Here is a 14,643-nt window from a genome sequence, read left to right as displayed (position 1 = left end):
GCAGCGAGAAAGGATCTTTCCTCCCTTTTCCGGACTTCTTTCCTTCTTGTTTCCTTTATCCTCTAGCGACCCATGCACTAAGTGAGAAAGCTACAACGACAAAAACTTAAAAGGATATCAAGGGAGATGTAAATAGACCAAAAATGGTCTTCAAAAAATTATTTGAAAAATATTTTTCAAAATATGCCATGTATACACATCTATACGTTGGGTCTCAGTTCGTTGATTTGAGCCGTTCGATTTACCTACTTTCACAAATATATTGGTGACTGCCAACCACGTTTATTGCCACAGAACAGGTGAGTATCTTTCATCACTAGCAGGCGAACTTAAAATGCTCTCACAGCTAACAATCAGTTGCAGTGCTTTTACTGCAATGCTTATCAAGAAGATACCAGTAGGTACTATTTCGTCTGGATTCGCACGTCAAATCCTCCAGAAACGTCATCTCCCTTCCATTGCTACCGGTGGAACTTCATGAAGCAGTTCCTGTCAGACGTCAGACACAAGTAAACACGACATGACGAACATTATACTCTGGCCAGTTTTGAACATCCTGGCAGTCGGCACCTGTGGTAAGAGGCCTTCCCTGAATCCATCTCAGGCATGTGCCTGGCCTCCTCGTGCCGCCTTTTTACGGGAGGAACAGGAACACGAGAGCACGACTGGTTGTCAGCTTCATGGAGAGCGGCTGTGTTGTCAGCGTCTTCTGGCATCGTCCTGTCCATGTCACGATCTAGTCTCGATCCCTCTTCAATCAGCTGTTCTGCCAGTCTCAGCTTGAAGTCCATCATCTGCAGCATGTCCTTACGCTCGCCATGACCAGTTCTTTCCAGCTCATTCTTGTACTCGATCCAGCAGTTGGTGGCTGTCACATCGAGCATGTGGAGTATCACGCGCACCGTCCACTTCTTCGTCCGAGCTGACGTCCGATAGTAGGACACCATCCGGTCCAGCAGGTCTACCCCTCCCATGCTCCTATTGTACAACCGCACGACTGCAGGCCGACTGACTGCGATGAACTTCCGATCTCGTTTGCTCCATCTCCTACACTCGTCCTCCGGGTGGATTCCTTCGTGGTTGGATGCAAGGTCCAAGGATCACGGGTTTGTTGTCCAGCCATGTGGTTATTCATCTCAAGCGGAAGCACTTTCTGCAGCTCAACTCTTCCCGTGCTTACTCCCATCTCCAAGAGACGCTGTGCCGGCTCTCCAAAATCGGCATTGAGTCTCCAGAACACTCTTCTGCTGGCAGGTGGATCGGACGTCTCTTCATCGGTTGCTGACAGCTCGTCGTTTGAGAATGGGCTGTCTTCGTTTTCGCCAGAGACGTTCATCGGTGCAGTTCCGGCCAAGTCATCTTCATCTACCGAGAGCTCAATATCAGAGATGTCAAGGTTGTTCAGGATCTCACGCAGCTGTTCATCAGTTATTGCGGGAGGCCTCCGGCGGGCAGTTGCAGGACGTGTGGAACAGGAAGGACTCCCAGAACATCCTGGAATGGCAGGGATTGTAACCATGAGGGAAATTGGACGGATGGGCGGATGGACGGAGGCAGGGAGGGAGGGAGGGCGGGATGGAGGAGGGAGGGACGTAGGGATGGGGGTCGTAGGGATGGACGATGCACGGGCGGACTGACGAACGAACGAACGAGCGAACGGACGGACGGACGGACGAACGAACGAACGAACGAACGAACGAACGAACGAACGAACAAACGAACGAACGAACGGAGAGATAGAAGAGAGGAAGAAAGAGAGGAAATAGAGAGAGAGAGAGAGAGAGAGAGAGAGAGAGAGAGAGAGAGAGAGAGAGAGAGAGAGAGAGAGAGAGAGAGAGAGAGAGATCAAATATAACCCCCTAAAGACAGCATTCAGACCCAACGTATAGACACCTTGACATTGTGATTGATGACAGTATAGGAAGCAAGCCAATTAATTTAAACACACAGACAACACACCAAATAAACCGTAATGGTTAGTTTTAAGTAATGCTACATGAAATTATTCTCAGCAATTAGTAAAAACATTTGAAAACAGCGTTTAACTAACCTGTACTTCTTCCGCCGGTCGCCATAGTTCACAAAAAGGAAAATTGCGGACGTTTGCGAAGTACTAGTGCCAAAATTTCTCGCCAGGTGGCTAACAAATGGTAAAGAAACCCATACGCCCGGGATTAAGGTCAATGCTAAAAGTTTTCTTGTCGCTAAAAATTTGCAAAGTTGTGTATAGATATCTATACGGTGGGTCGCTGGAGGTTATGCATCTAAACATCAACACACGGCATTTTCCTTGCCATCTGAATGCTTTCTGCTGATTGGTACAGTATCGATTTGACAATATCTGCTATTGTCATCCCGCTTTGGTTTGAGCCTGACCTTGGCCATATGTTTGGCAGGCCAGATTTTATAATGGACCATTTTGGGTCAACTTTGAGAAATACATAACGTACATACACGTACCTACAACGGTGGTAAAATCGTTGCTATAGGTATAGCACAGTTTACCCGCTCTGGGTGTGAGGAAGGGGTGTGGGGCAATGAGTGCACCGACGTGGCGCCCTCGGAGGGCCGGTATGGGATTAAAGCTAAGCGACACTAAGGGCTTGTGTGGTGCCTTAGGTTATCGGTAGCACCCTCAGAATAACCGGCGCAAGGCCCTCAGAGCCGGCGGTGAGGGGCCCTGAGAGTTTAGAGGCACTGGTGTGGGGCCGTCATGCAGGTGCCGGTGTGGGCACTCAGAGGTGCTAGTGTATTTCTCTCAGAGGCGCCGGCCAGGGTCCTTACAGGCGTTGCTGTAGGCCCTCATAGACGCTGGTGTAAAGCCGTTCACCATTGGGTGGTCTTTAGGTTTAGATGCGCAGGTGTTGGTTGAGTCCTCGGAGCTATATAGGCCGATATAGGGCTTTTAGGCACTGGTGTAGGCACTCAGAGTTGGGGGTGTGAGCCCCTCAGAGACACCGATGTGGCCGTGGGCCCTCATAGGCGCCGATGAGGGCCCCACAGTTGCCGTTATGGGGCCCTCAGAAAAATAAGTGCGGGACCATCACAGGCGGGAAATGCCCCTAGAAGTGGCCCCTCATAGGCCGGTAAGAACTCTCAAGAGACCAGATCGGAGACCACCGAGGGGCCCTTAAAAGCCATAAGAGGCCCTCAGAAGTCGGCGTGGGGCCCTTATGGAGATCTTAGTGTGGCTATTTGGGGCCCGTGAGGTGCTTCTAAGTCGAAATATGGCAATCGTTAGCCCTCAGCGGTCAAATGGCGCCGCAGGGCCCCTCGGACCCCAGGGTCCCTTTGAACCCGATGGGGGGGGGGGGGGTACGTGTCCCCTTAGACCCTTAGCTACGCCACTGATTCATATGCATCTTGTCAGTTATTTTAGGCTCGCTCCCCCAACTTGAAAATCGTTCCCGGGACCTTATGCTGGGGCCCATGAATTTTCAAGCCGACGATGGCGAGGGGGTCTAAACGAGCACCTAACTCGTCCCCTGGACTGTACAATGACAGGTCGTCAGCAGTGTTGTGAGAGTCGCAACTCGCAAGGATACGCTTTAATTATTTTTATAGTCAAGCAGAGGTCAGGTGACCACACAATTTTCCGAGGTCAAAGACAAATTGCCCTTATTTCGGTTCGGGTCAACGGATAAGCCTCCAAAGAGCAAACCCATAATATGGAACGCTTTGTGCGGGAGCCGCTTTCTGAAACATTTTTTAGGCATAATGTTTGTTAATGCTTTTCATAGCCATCCAACATCATGTCGCCAAATCACCCATACCCGTTGATCGGTAGTTGGAAAATGAACAAATGGGCGCCAGTCGCCAAACGCCGACTGAGAGCTGCTACTGTACTCATAATAAGTAATGATACAAAACTAATCCTGCTATCTCGGGAAGATGATGCCTGCTAGAAACACCGCAAGCTTCGTCCGAATATAGCTTACTTCAATATGTTTGAATGCTCTTAACCGTCCGCGAGGCAAATCCATCTCAAATTTCTTATCGTCTGAGGAAAAAGCATTCGAAAGCATGAAAAGACAATTCTGCCAGATCCCAAGATATACAGTGCAAATCACAAGATCCCAATGTTGATGTCCAAATCCCAAGATCTTGGGACAAATCCCAAGGAATGGCATCGCTGAGATACATAGTTTGAGTTAGAGTGCAGAGAATTACTTACAGCTCAGGCGCACCACCTCCTCGTACGTGACAAGATCAAGTTGATCGAAGATTGCGTTGTGCTTTGCCAGGTACTTGTCTTTAAATTGTTTCTTTTTCTTTCCAAAAATTGAGCAGTTAACTGGAAAGAAAAGTGATGGGTTAGAAATCAGATAACGTGTCGTGCAATCAACCGCGGATGCTAACTGAACCGTCACCAATGATAAACTTGTGACTAGTAGGGCATTAATCAATTTCCGAGAGATGAGAACACGGACGTAATACAATATTCTAACGTTTCTATAGTTTCATACATCCCGGTGACATATTTCGGTCGCCCTGAGTGTATATCGTATTTATGACGCGACGGCGAAAGCTTCCTCTATGTTCGTTACACGACTTTGAGAGTCTCAATATTAAACCGTCCGTTTGTGGGCCGGCTGAGGGCGGTATTCCGGAAAACTGACGACACCGAGAATCGAACCCGGTCCCTCCCGAGACCCCGAACAGTCGCCTTACAGAGCGTTAGTGGTTCCACTTAAAACGAAATATGCCTGTTCTTTTTGCCAGTTAACAAGATCAAAACATAATATGGTGTTGACATGTGAATATGTTTTCGGCTGACCTTGTTCGCGCTTGGACTTGTCCATGGCGGAGCACGCGGAGCGGTACTCCTGCAGTTCGGGGGAGGGGATCAGTCCGGCCGGCGACGCTGAGCCCTCCCGCCGGGCCTGCCACCACTGGTGGTCGTCCTTGCTGATGATCTGCGCAGACAGAGCGGTGTTAGATACAGTCCGACACGCCACTGGGCTGCACTCAAATGCACACGAATTGGGTAAGGAATGTATGCCGCTGTGATAAATCACATAATTATTTTGCTTATATTCAGGTGATATTGCTACTGGCAATAAGCTCATCTGTGAGTAATTGACTTACACACTAGTAAACAAAGATGGGCAGCAAAGCTTCAGACAACGCTACAGACACCGCATCGAACCTACCCCCACCCACCCCCATAGTTCAATAGGGATCATCATTGTTTCGTCATCTCCATTAGTTTGTCGCAAACGGAACCATACCGTTTCATCCGTTCCATGATCATCCATTCATTAGGTCATTCCATGTCAATGTCCGCTCTTCTATGAACTCCCTCTGCTGATTTTACCACCCGGATCCCCACTATTCCACCTGGTCCTATACAGTATTGTTTGGGCCTGGGGACATCCATTCACTAACCTGCAGAACGTCTCCCGTCTTGAACGGTACGCCGGCCTGGGCGCACGGAATGAGCTCATCTTGCATAGGGTCGTAGTCGAACTGCGCCCGGACGTATATCTGGGCAGAGACCAGCGGAACCAAGGGACACACATGTCAGTCTGCGGCGTTCAACCCGGGGTGCGTACCTAATTTACATACATAACTGGGGGCTGGGGCACACCGTTCAGCCGGGCGACGAGAAAAGTACGCATCGTGGCTTCGTATTCTGATGGGTAAGCCGTTCTTGAGCCGTTCATTTTATTGGTGCTGATCGTATGAATGTCTTGCAAAAAGGAATGAATGCAGCATTGCTGTGAACAACATGGGACAAATATCGCAGACACTACGAAACAAAACATTCGAGACGTTCCCCGTATGTAGGTACAAGCAGGGGGAGACTTTCGGCTTCTTCGATGATTGTTATGAATGAGGTCTATCAATACCTACTGAATTTGCAGCACCCGGGGATCCAATTAGCTCCTTTCCGCGCCATGTACTACGTGGAAATAAGGCACTAAGTCGGAGAGTTTTGGGGTAAGGTGAGCGTCATACCCCAAAGTATACGCTTAACACATAGTAATTGCTGACAGCATGCCACTTGCCAGTGCACATTAGTTCATGCTAAAATGTTAACACGAAGACGAAGCAGATGGATGAAGCGAGGACGTTTTCACACTTACATAGAAATTATAATGCATATCTTTTAAACCCCGCCGGCATTGGCCATTCCGCATCCACAGATGGTTTCGGCGCAGACGAATGGAGCGGCCCGTCGTGTTTGCCCAATAACCTGAGCTGGAGCTTCGCAGGATAAATGTACAGCCTTCCACGAGAGGAAGTTAAATATTGATACCCTTCGAAGTTTTTTTTTAGAACCAGTAGCCTTACAGGTCAGGTCGGTGACCCAAGAATAGATTTTTTTTGCGAATGACTTCCGAATAATTTTTCGCAGACCAAACTAATAGTATCATCATGTCCGTCTTAGCAAAGGGGTTCGAATTTTATATCAGCAATGCCTATATTGACTTCAAAGTTCCATTGACCACAAATGACCCTGGCTGACCCTGCCATACCTATGGCGGGTGTATGGTATGACGAACGTAATCGTCGGCGCTGACCTCGAATTAAGCATTACCTAATTGTGTTCGTCGCTAGACCTTCTGTTTTTCTACGTACGCCCCTACCGCGGGGGCTGGTGCGTCCCCCCTCGCTGCTTCGCCCCCAACTGAGCTAGAGCCACGTAAAAACGAGCGTGTGCGCCGTTACGAGACGCAGCGATTGGTACATACCCGATTTTAAGGTCTCAGGTCAACCGGTACCTAACTTCTGAGGTCAGTTCAGTTGCCCCGAAGCACTGGTTAGGTTTTTAGTAGGTACCTACCCAAATAACTTCCCCGAAAAATGGTCGCAAAGCCGCAAATTTAGCACTATCATGTTTGTCTTGCTCATGCGCGTCGAATGGTATGGGTACTTTTGTCCGGGTGAAGTCAACTTAACCCTCGCCCGTATAGGGGGGGGGGGGCGAACGGACCCCCCCCTCTGTTTTTCGCGAGTAACTCGTGTTAAAGGAGACCGATCGCAACGAAACTTTCAGTACCCTCGCATTAATCAATCTAACGCCCACCTTGAAAATTTCATGACCCTGACCCAAATGACCTTTGACCTGTGACCTACTTTTCGAGACCATGTTTGGCCGGAATCGCGATTCGGCGTAAGTCGGCTCGCATTAGTCGCGCGTTTGCAGTCTTTTCGTGGTTTCAAGCGTTGAAACATGAGATATGATGTTGCTCCCATGCATAACGGTGGATGTCAAGGTCAGGTCAGGTCATTGACCTTTGATGACCTCGGCTCACTTTTTCGAGTTTTACATGTTTCTAGGCTAGTTTTTGTTCAGCTGAATTCGAATTTAGCAACTATTTGAACAATTACGAAGTAGTTTTGGTGAATTCGTACCATGTTACGAAGCTGTCAGAGGCGGTTGACAAGTACCTACTACGAATACCCAGCAGGACCCCTACTGGTTAACCTGACCTGACCTGACCCGACCTGGCCTTAATGCATAAAGGCATCATCTGTGATCAAAACTAACAAATATTCGTGATCACTGATCAGCACCCTGAGAAACCCCATAGTAGCCACACTTTACGACGTTCTAGCAGGTCCCGATTTTCCCGACTTTTGGGTCATTGACCTGACCTGAAAGGTCAACCGATGACTTAGGACCTTAAAATTGAGTATCATCGGCTTCTCCTCGTGACGGGCAACACGCTTATTTTCTGCGAAGCTCTAGCTCGATCAGGGGCCAAAGGCCAGGGGGGTCGTACCCCCCCCCCCCCTCTTGTGCCGTCGAATGATCCTAAAGGCTAAATGGCCTGTGCCGGTGAGGGTGCGCTCCAATGGGAGCCGCCCGCATGGAATAAAGTTAGTTGTCCGTCCAGCCCGGATCAGGGGTTGTGGCATGGAGAAGAATTTGACTGGCCTGAGGATGCATGGAAACGACGAAACGGGTGTTAACCCTATTCCTGGCGGGGGGCCTATAAGGCCCCCCTTCAGGTTTTTCTTGTGCCATTGCCAAAGGCCGCAAGACTGAAAGCTCATACTCGGTGACTTTTTCTAAACATTCATTGCGCACATTTTGACAAAAAAAAAAGTTGCCGGGTCAGGTCAGGTCAGGTCACCAGAGGCGGTTTGGTGACCCCACCTCCGAAAAGTTTGCAATCACGCCAGAGCTAGAGTTTTTGACCGATCAATTTCTCCTCTTCAGGTTTTAGTTAGGGTACCAGTATGTGCAATTTGTATATCTCAGAATTATCATATCTGTGACCTGAAGTCAGGCCAGACTCGTGACCTTTACATTGCAAGCCTATGGGAAAATATTGAAACGCCTCCTGCTTCGTGTAAACGAGTCAAAACCACCTAATTCTTTCAGTATTATGGAAGACTATCTCATCGGTGATGATCCTGGTGCCGCTAATTGACAGGGGCACCGGCAAAGGTCATCTGAGGTCATGTGACGTCATAAATCGTTTTTCTGTCAATAAATCACGACATGATGGTGCTAAAGAATTGTAAGTGGTACCAATTACTGCTCGCCTGGTCAAGGCACGTCGTTTGGTATGCAGCATGATCATACCCCACAACCTCATTGATGAATGACCTGACCTTGACCTCAGGTCAAATTTCAAGTTGACCTGTGAAGGTCATCAAATACTTATTTCGCATCGCCTCGGCGAGAGCAACAAAAATGTATTGGTTTTATGTCTCTATGTTTCTTAGTTTAAAAGTTATATAGGTTACTAATTCCAAAACATTTTATCGTTGATGACCTCTGGTGACCTCAATACTGACCTGACCTGAAAATGTTTTATGTAAAAGTTGTAGATCTTTAAACGACCTATCAAACGCCGTTTGCCGTTTGTCGCTGCGATGTGTAGTTTTTTGAGATCTGAAGGGGGCCAAATCGGCCCCCCGCCAGTTTCTTGTCCCGGCGGAACCCGCCAGGAATAGGGTTAAAAGAGCCATTAACTACGCTTTTCCCTGGCACTCTAGCTCTATTCATTTCCGAGTCATGCGGTGATTTGTTGAAAATTGTCGAAATTGGACTTAAAGTTGGCGAAATTTGACCTTGGATGACCTATGTGAACTGACCTTTGACCTGATCTAAAAAGTGACCAGAGAAATTTTGTCATTATTGTTTACGCTCTTCCGAACGCTACCTTTGGCGTGTTGGTAGTTGGTACGTGGCCCAGAAGCCGAGTTAGAAGAGCCCTGGCCGGCCAAGGGGGGCGCGGGTGCCACTCCCACAAGTTTTTTTTTTGCGACAGCTCGAAACACGTCGGCAAAAACTGGGCATAGGTACCTGACCTTGATGCAAACTTGGCCTTGTGACACTAACTGCATTTTCACGGGGGTGGGGGGTCTGTTCGCCTTGAGGACTCTGATACCCACAGAGGGACCCTCTGATGACCTCTGAAGACCATCACTTGGCCTCAAAGGGCCCTCTAGTGGCCCCAAAGGCCCCCTGGGTACCTGATAGGGCCCTCTATTTTCTCTTCAGGGACCCTTTTTTACCTCAAAAGATCCTCTTTGACTTCAGATGACCGTATGTTGGTCTCATAAGGCCCACGAGTGCCTGGAAAATTACAGCGATGATTTATAAGAATAACAGTATCTATAAAACGTCCATCTCGGAATTTTTATATCGGTGACCTAAGGCCAGGTCAATTTTGCGGCCTCTCCATTTTAACCCTCGCCGGCCGAGGGGGGGGGGGGCGGGTGCCGCCTCCCTCCCCCCTAGGGGTTTTTCGCGATAGCTCCTAACACGCTGGCAATAGAGAGCTGAAACTTGGTATAACTAACCTTTGATTCAAGCCAGATCTTTTGACACCAACCGCATTTTCGGGTCAGGTCAGGTCACTGACCTATGACGTCATAAGTGAACCTCTGTACGGTTTTCAGAGTTCAGATGTCGCAACTTCGCAACGCCCTCACTGCCAGAGGAGCTTTCACAGGGAAATGAAACTTGCAGGATCTAGTATCCATTACGAGTCTCACAACTTGTATACCTATCTCGGATTTTTCGTAAAGGTCATATGTGGTCAGGTCATTTTGGTGACCTCACCATTATAAGTCAATGGGGAAAATGAAAACTGCTATTCTGGCGCCGGAAACGATCTGCAACTATCTCAACCACACAGAATCATGATTTCATGTACTCCTTGCAAGGCTAGATGCGTCACTTTTGCAATGTTGACCTTGCGTGACGTCATTTATGACGTCATCAATGTCATATTAGTTTTTCGTCAATAACTCCCTATCAAATTGAGCTAGCGAGTCGGGAAAGCCGCCAATGAACTCAGAAAGACCTTCCGAATCGAAGGATATGCGACATGATCCCCTTCGACCAACTTCGTGACCTGGGGCGCTGACCTGACCGTGACCTGAGGTCAACACCCAAAGGTGACCTCACCCAAATAAAAAGTGTATCATTCGACGCGCCTGAGCGAGGCAAACACGATGCTTCCAAAATCGCGGCTCTGCGGCCGTTTTTTTGCGAAGTTATTCACCAAAAACTGAACCGTACCTTGGGGCACTTGACCTGACCTCAGAGGTCACCGGTTGACCTAGGTCCTTAACCCTCGCCCGTAAACGGCGATCTGCCACCTTCGCCCATGCAGGGGGGGGGTTGGTGCGACCCCCCCCTTGGCGTTTGAAAACGGAGCGTCGTAGAGCTTAGCGGAAAAGACCAACGGATTGCTCTCGCCGAGATCTCGCGATTGGTGGTATATTTTTTGGTCCTAGGTCAACATTTGACCTACTTTTGACCAGTCAAAGGTCAAATTTTCGGAAAAATAGACTTTTTTCAACTTTCCGCAGCGATTGCGGCAAAACGGTGGGAGATATCGACTTGAAACCTTCACTATCGTGTTCCTTGATCAATTCTCTATCGTTTGGTATGTATTTCGTTTCCCTAGCTCTAAAAATGGCGCGTTGGGAGCGCCGGAAGTCGGCAAGGTCACAGTCGGCGGCAGAAATTCGAAAAATCAAAATTTAAATTTTAGAAATCTGATTGTATTTTTGGATTTGGAAGGTCCATTTGCTCCCTATAGAAGCTAATATTGCTGCATATTCCCATTGAGGTGACAAGAATTAGCAAAATAGTGGTTCGGGCGCTTTTCAAAAATAGTACCGGACGCTGTTCCTCTTGTGACGTCATAGCTCCGTGACCTGACCTGACCCGGTCAAGTTTCTTATACCATATGATAGCCAATACTTGCCCCAACATGCATGGGAAGTTTCATCACGATCCATCAACCGATGTCCGTACCACCGGCAGGAAACCTCGGGCGTTGGCACTCAGTTTGTGAAAATCCGGCCGGAGGCTGTTCCCTTTGTGACGTCATAACTCCGTGACCTGACATGACCCGGTCAAATTTTTTTTATCAAAAGATGCGCAAGGTTTGCCCCATAAGGTACCCAAAATTTGGCGGCGCTGCGCGCCGCCGTTTTTGCACTATTTCCGAAAAACCTCAGGGGGGGGTTGCACCAACCCCCCCCCTACATGGGCGAGGGTTAAAATCGGGTATCAATCTCTGCGTCTCGTAACGGCGCACACGCTCGTTTTTCTGCGACTCGCTAGCTCCACCAGGGGCGAAACGGCGAGGGGGGTCGTACCCCCCCCCCCCCCCACTTCGGCCGGCGCGTACAGGCGCGTATGTAGAGAACCAATAGGTCCGGCGAGGGTTAAGTCAATGGGAAAAAAGAAAAGCGTCTCTATTGCACGAACGCCATTCTAGACACTCTCAAATAACGGGACGCAGGTAAAATTGACACACTGAACCGGAAAATGGCACCTGTGACCCCTCGTTATGTCCCGGAGGTCATATCAGGTCACGAATAGTATCTAACAGTTTTTTCGCTAATAACTTCTGATAGAGACATGCTAGAGCGATGAAAACACCTTAGATGTGTTCGGCTCGACGATGCGGATCGACTGATATGCAACATGACCTTTTCCGGTCAGGTTTCCGGCCATGACCTCGACCTGAGGTTAAATTTTCAAGTTGACCTTTCAAGGTCAAATTATTCATTCGAAGCGTCTCGACGAGAGGAACGCGATGCTGGCAAAAGTAATGTGGCTACTGGCTCTTTTGAGTCAAAAGTTATTGTCGAAAAAAAAAAACATTTTTCGTAAAAACGGCTATTTTTGGAGTTTTTGCCCTCTGGAGGCTAAACCGTTGAGCAGAGGTCAAATCTGAGGACATGATGGCGAAAGAGCGTTAAAAGAGCTATCGAATGCGCTTTTCCGCGGCGCTGTAGCTCTATCGGTTCCCGAGTTAGCCATTGGCAGTTTCCAAAATGTTGAAATAGCTAACATTTTACCTTTGGTGACCTCTGGTGACCTGACCTTCGACCTGACCCCAAAAAATGACCGAAGTGTTTCGTCCTTATTTTAGACGTTCTTTCGACTGCCGCTTACTGCGTGTCGCTACGTGGCCCAGGAGCCGAGTTAGAAGGGAGGTGTTCAGACACCCCCGGCCCGGCGCGGAAGTCTCGGAGCACCGCCCGCGGCCCGACGCGGGTTAAGCAACTCCGTACGTAGATGAGGCGACCCTGGGCTTTTCGAAAATGACAAATTCGTGTGTGCTGCAACACTGCAAACATATTTTTTTGAAAATGCAGGTGGCCAATGTTGTATGCTAGTATGGCAACTTTTGCCCAGCAAAATATTCATTAAAAAATTATGGTTTCCGCCTTTTTTGCTCACTTATGCCAGGCGTATGACAACATTAGCTACCTTAGCGAGTTTTATAAAAAAAAATATAAATCACCCAAAAGACCGCGTGTATTTAAACCACAAGGCCAATTTTCCAACACTACTTTGACCTGTACACAAAAGAGCATTCTGGCAGAAGCCAAGCGCAAAACCCTAAAAACGCACCGGCATCAGTACCTACCCGCCACTCAGTACTCAGTGCTGTCAGTACCTAAGTCAGTACTGCTTCTGAAATCGGGACCCGACAGACATAGACCTTGAGACGGGGCTTATTTCGTTTTTGCGACCAAAGGAAGGCGCTATATACGGATAATGCTCCAGGCAGCGCCTTCCTTTGGTTGCTAAAACGAAACACGCTGTCCACCAATTTTAGCATTTTAAAGAAAGGAGTTAACATTCTGAATTTTTGTGTATTCCGAGCTTATCTCAACCACTACAAGTTGGAAGCCACAAGTTCACTAGTGGCGCACCCGTTACCGCCCTCACTGGATCCTAGCCAACCCTGATTTTCCGTTGATTTTTCATGGATTGTTTTAACCCCTCCTAGCCCTTCAACTTGGCCTTAGGACCAACTTGGGATTGTTCCCAAAGGTAACTGATGAACAATCTTACCGAACCATAACAACAACTTTTCTGCACAAGATAAGTGTAAAAAGCTACAGCAAAACATTTTTTTAGGTGTGGCTTGGTGGTCAAAGTTGCACGAAACTACGGTATCTACTTTTTGAGAAGGAAAGTTACCGAGCGTCGTCGTACCATGGACCTAACCTTCTACGTCAAGAACCATTCTTGCTATGAGCATCTACGTAGGCTCATATTTTTAGCGCAGCCAATATGAACCTGTCAGTGTGATGGCCTTGCTCTCGATCCGACAGTCATGCATCGGTTTACCGCGACTGTAACATTTCTGTTTTTACCGTTTCCAATTCTGTCGTTGTCAGGAGTCCACTGGAGCTCACCGGTTTGCTATAGACAATAGACATTAGACTCGTACCTAATGCTCTGTCCTTTTTCCACATCGTTTTTTCTTCACCATTGCGTCGTTGCCTCCTCTCCGTCTTCGCCCTTCTCTCCGTTTCCGGCGTGGTTGTCGGTGCCGCCGTCTCCCCCGCCCGGCTCCCCCTCCCGCCCTCTGATCGTGACCGACCAGTGACGGGTGCCGTCTTTAGTCAGACGGATGACCCACCTCCTCGCCGGCCATTCGCCACGGGTACAGAGCGGGACGCGAATGGGTCTGAAGCTGACCGCACCGCGACGCACCGCACTCTGTATGTAGTGGGCGTGTGCTGGTGACCCTGTGCGTATTGTACCGACTTCCAGTGTTATTCGCTTATTGGATCAGGAAAATGTTTCCGGTCGTGTGCTTTGCGTTTCAAGTACCTAATTCTTAAAGGTCCGAAAGTTGTGCTCACCGAGCGATAAATCTCATGTCACGTTAAACTATTTATCCCATAACTCCAAACCTAAAGTTGCGATCCCTATGTAGTGCCGCATCTACTATATCACCAGAATCAGGCACGGATACTTGTTTCTTGAAGTCGCTGTGACGCGATTCAGCAGTCTTTTATATATAATCGAGCTCGTGCCGTGCTCTCCTTGATCACCCACCCCTGTGCTCCGGGCCGGACGGCCTCCGGTAACCGAGTTTGGAGACGATCAACTCAATTGGAGCCAACTCCTCGGGGATGGCTGTTGGCGAGGTTCGGCGGTCGGTCCCTCGAGATCGGCTGGACCGCGGCCGCGCAACAGCTGGCCGCCGCCTCAGCCCAGTCCTAACGTCTCCCTATAGGTATAGCTGATCATCCAGAGGCCCTGCCATGGATTCAGAGTGGGCCGAATCCCAAAAATTAGCATGGCCAGCTTAGTGAGGAGTCCTAACGGAAAGACGCTTACGACAGGAGACGAACCACGAAATGGCGGACGTCGACCAAAGCGGGCATGAACGCTGTGCGTTGATG

General features: G+C 48.8%; 1 protein-coding gene across 6 annotated transcripts in view; it reads right to left on the bottom strand.

Annotated features, from left to right (window-relative positions):
• The window catches only part of LOC122377990 (peripheral plasma membrane protein CASK-like), a 63,421-nt gene that overhangs the window by 4,483 nt on the left and 44,295 nt on the right, over window positions 1-14,643 (bottom strand). For 4 of the 6 annotated variants that reach the window (XM_043358680.1, XM_043358682.1, XM_043358681.1 and 1 more), the window contains 3 exons: window positions 5,389-5,499; window positions 4,778-4,916; window positions 4,175-4,294 (listed from right to left, as the gene is read on the bottom strand). In XM_043358680.1, coding sequence (XP_043214615.1) covers window positions 4,175-4,294; window positions 4,778-4,916; window positions 5,389-5,499 — 370 coding nt within the window. The remainder of the gene's footprint in view (window positions 1-4,174; window positions 4,295-4,777; window positions 4,917-5,388; window positions 5,500-14,643) is intronic. The other 2 variants (XM_043358683.1, XM_043358685.1) reach the window with 1 other exon arrangement.

The sequence above is a fragment of the Amphibalanus amphitrite genome, unplaced genomic scaffold (genome assembly GCF_019059575.1).
Source record: "Amphibalanus amphitrite isolate SeventyFive unplaced genomic scaffold, NRLGWU_Aamphi_draft 000053F_arrow, whole genome shotgun sequence".
NCBI lineage: Eukaryota > Metazoa > Arthropoda > Thecostraca > Balanomorpha > Balanidae > Amphibalanus > Amphibalanus amphitrite.
Note: the sequence above shows the minus strand (reverse complement) of the source record. Positions and strands in the feature narration are given on the sequence as shown.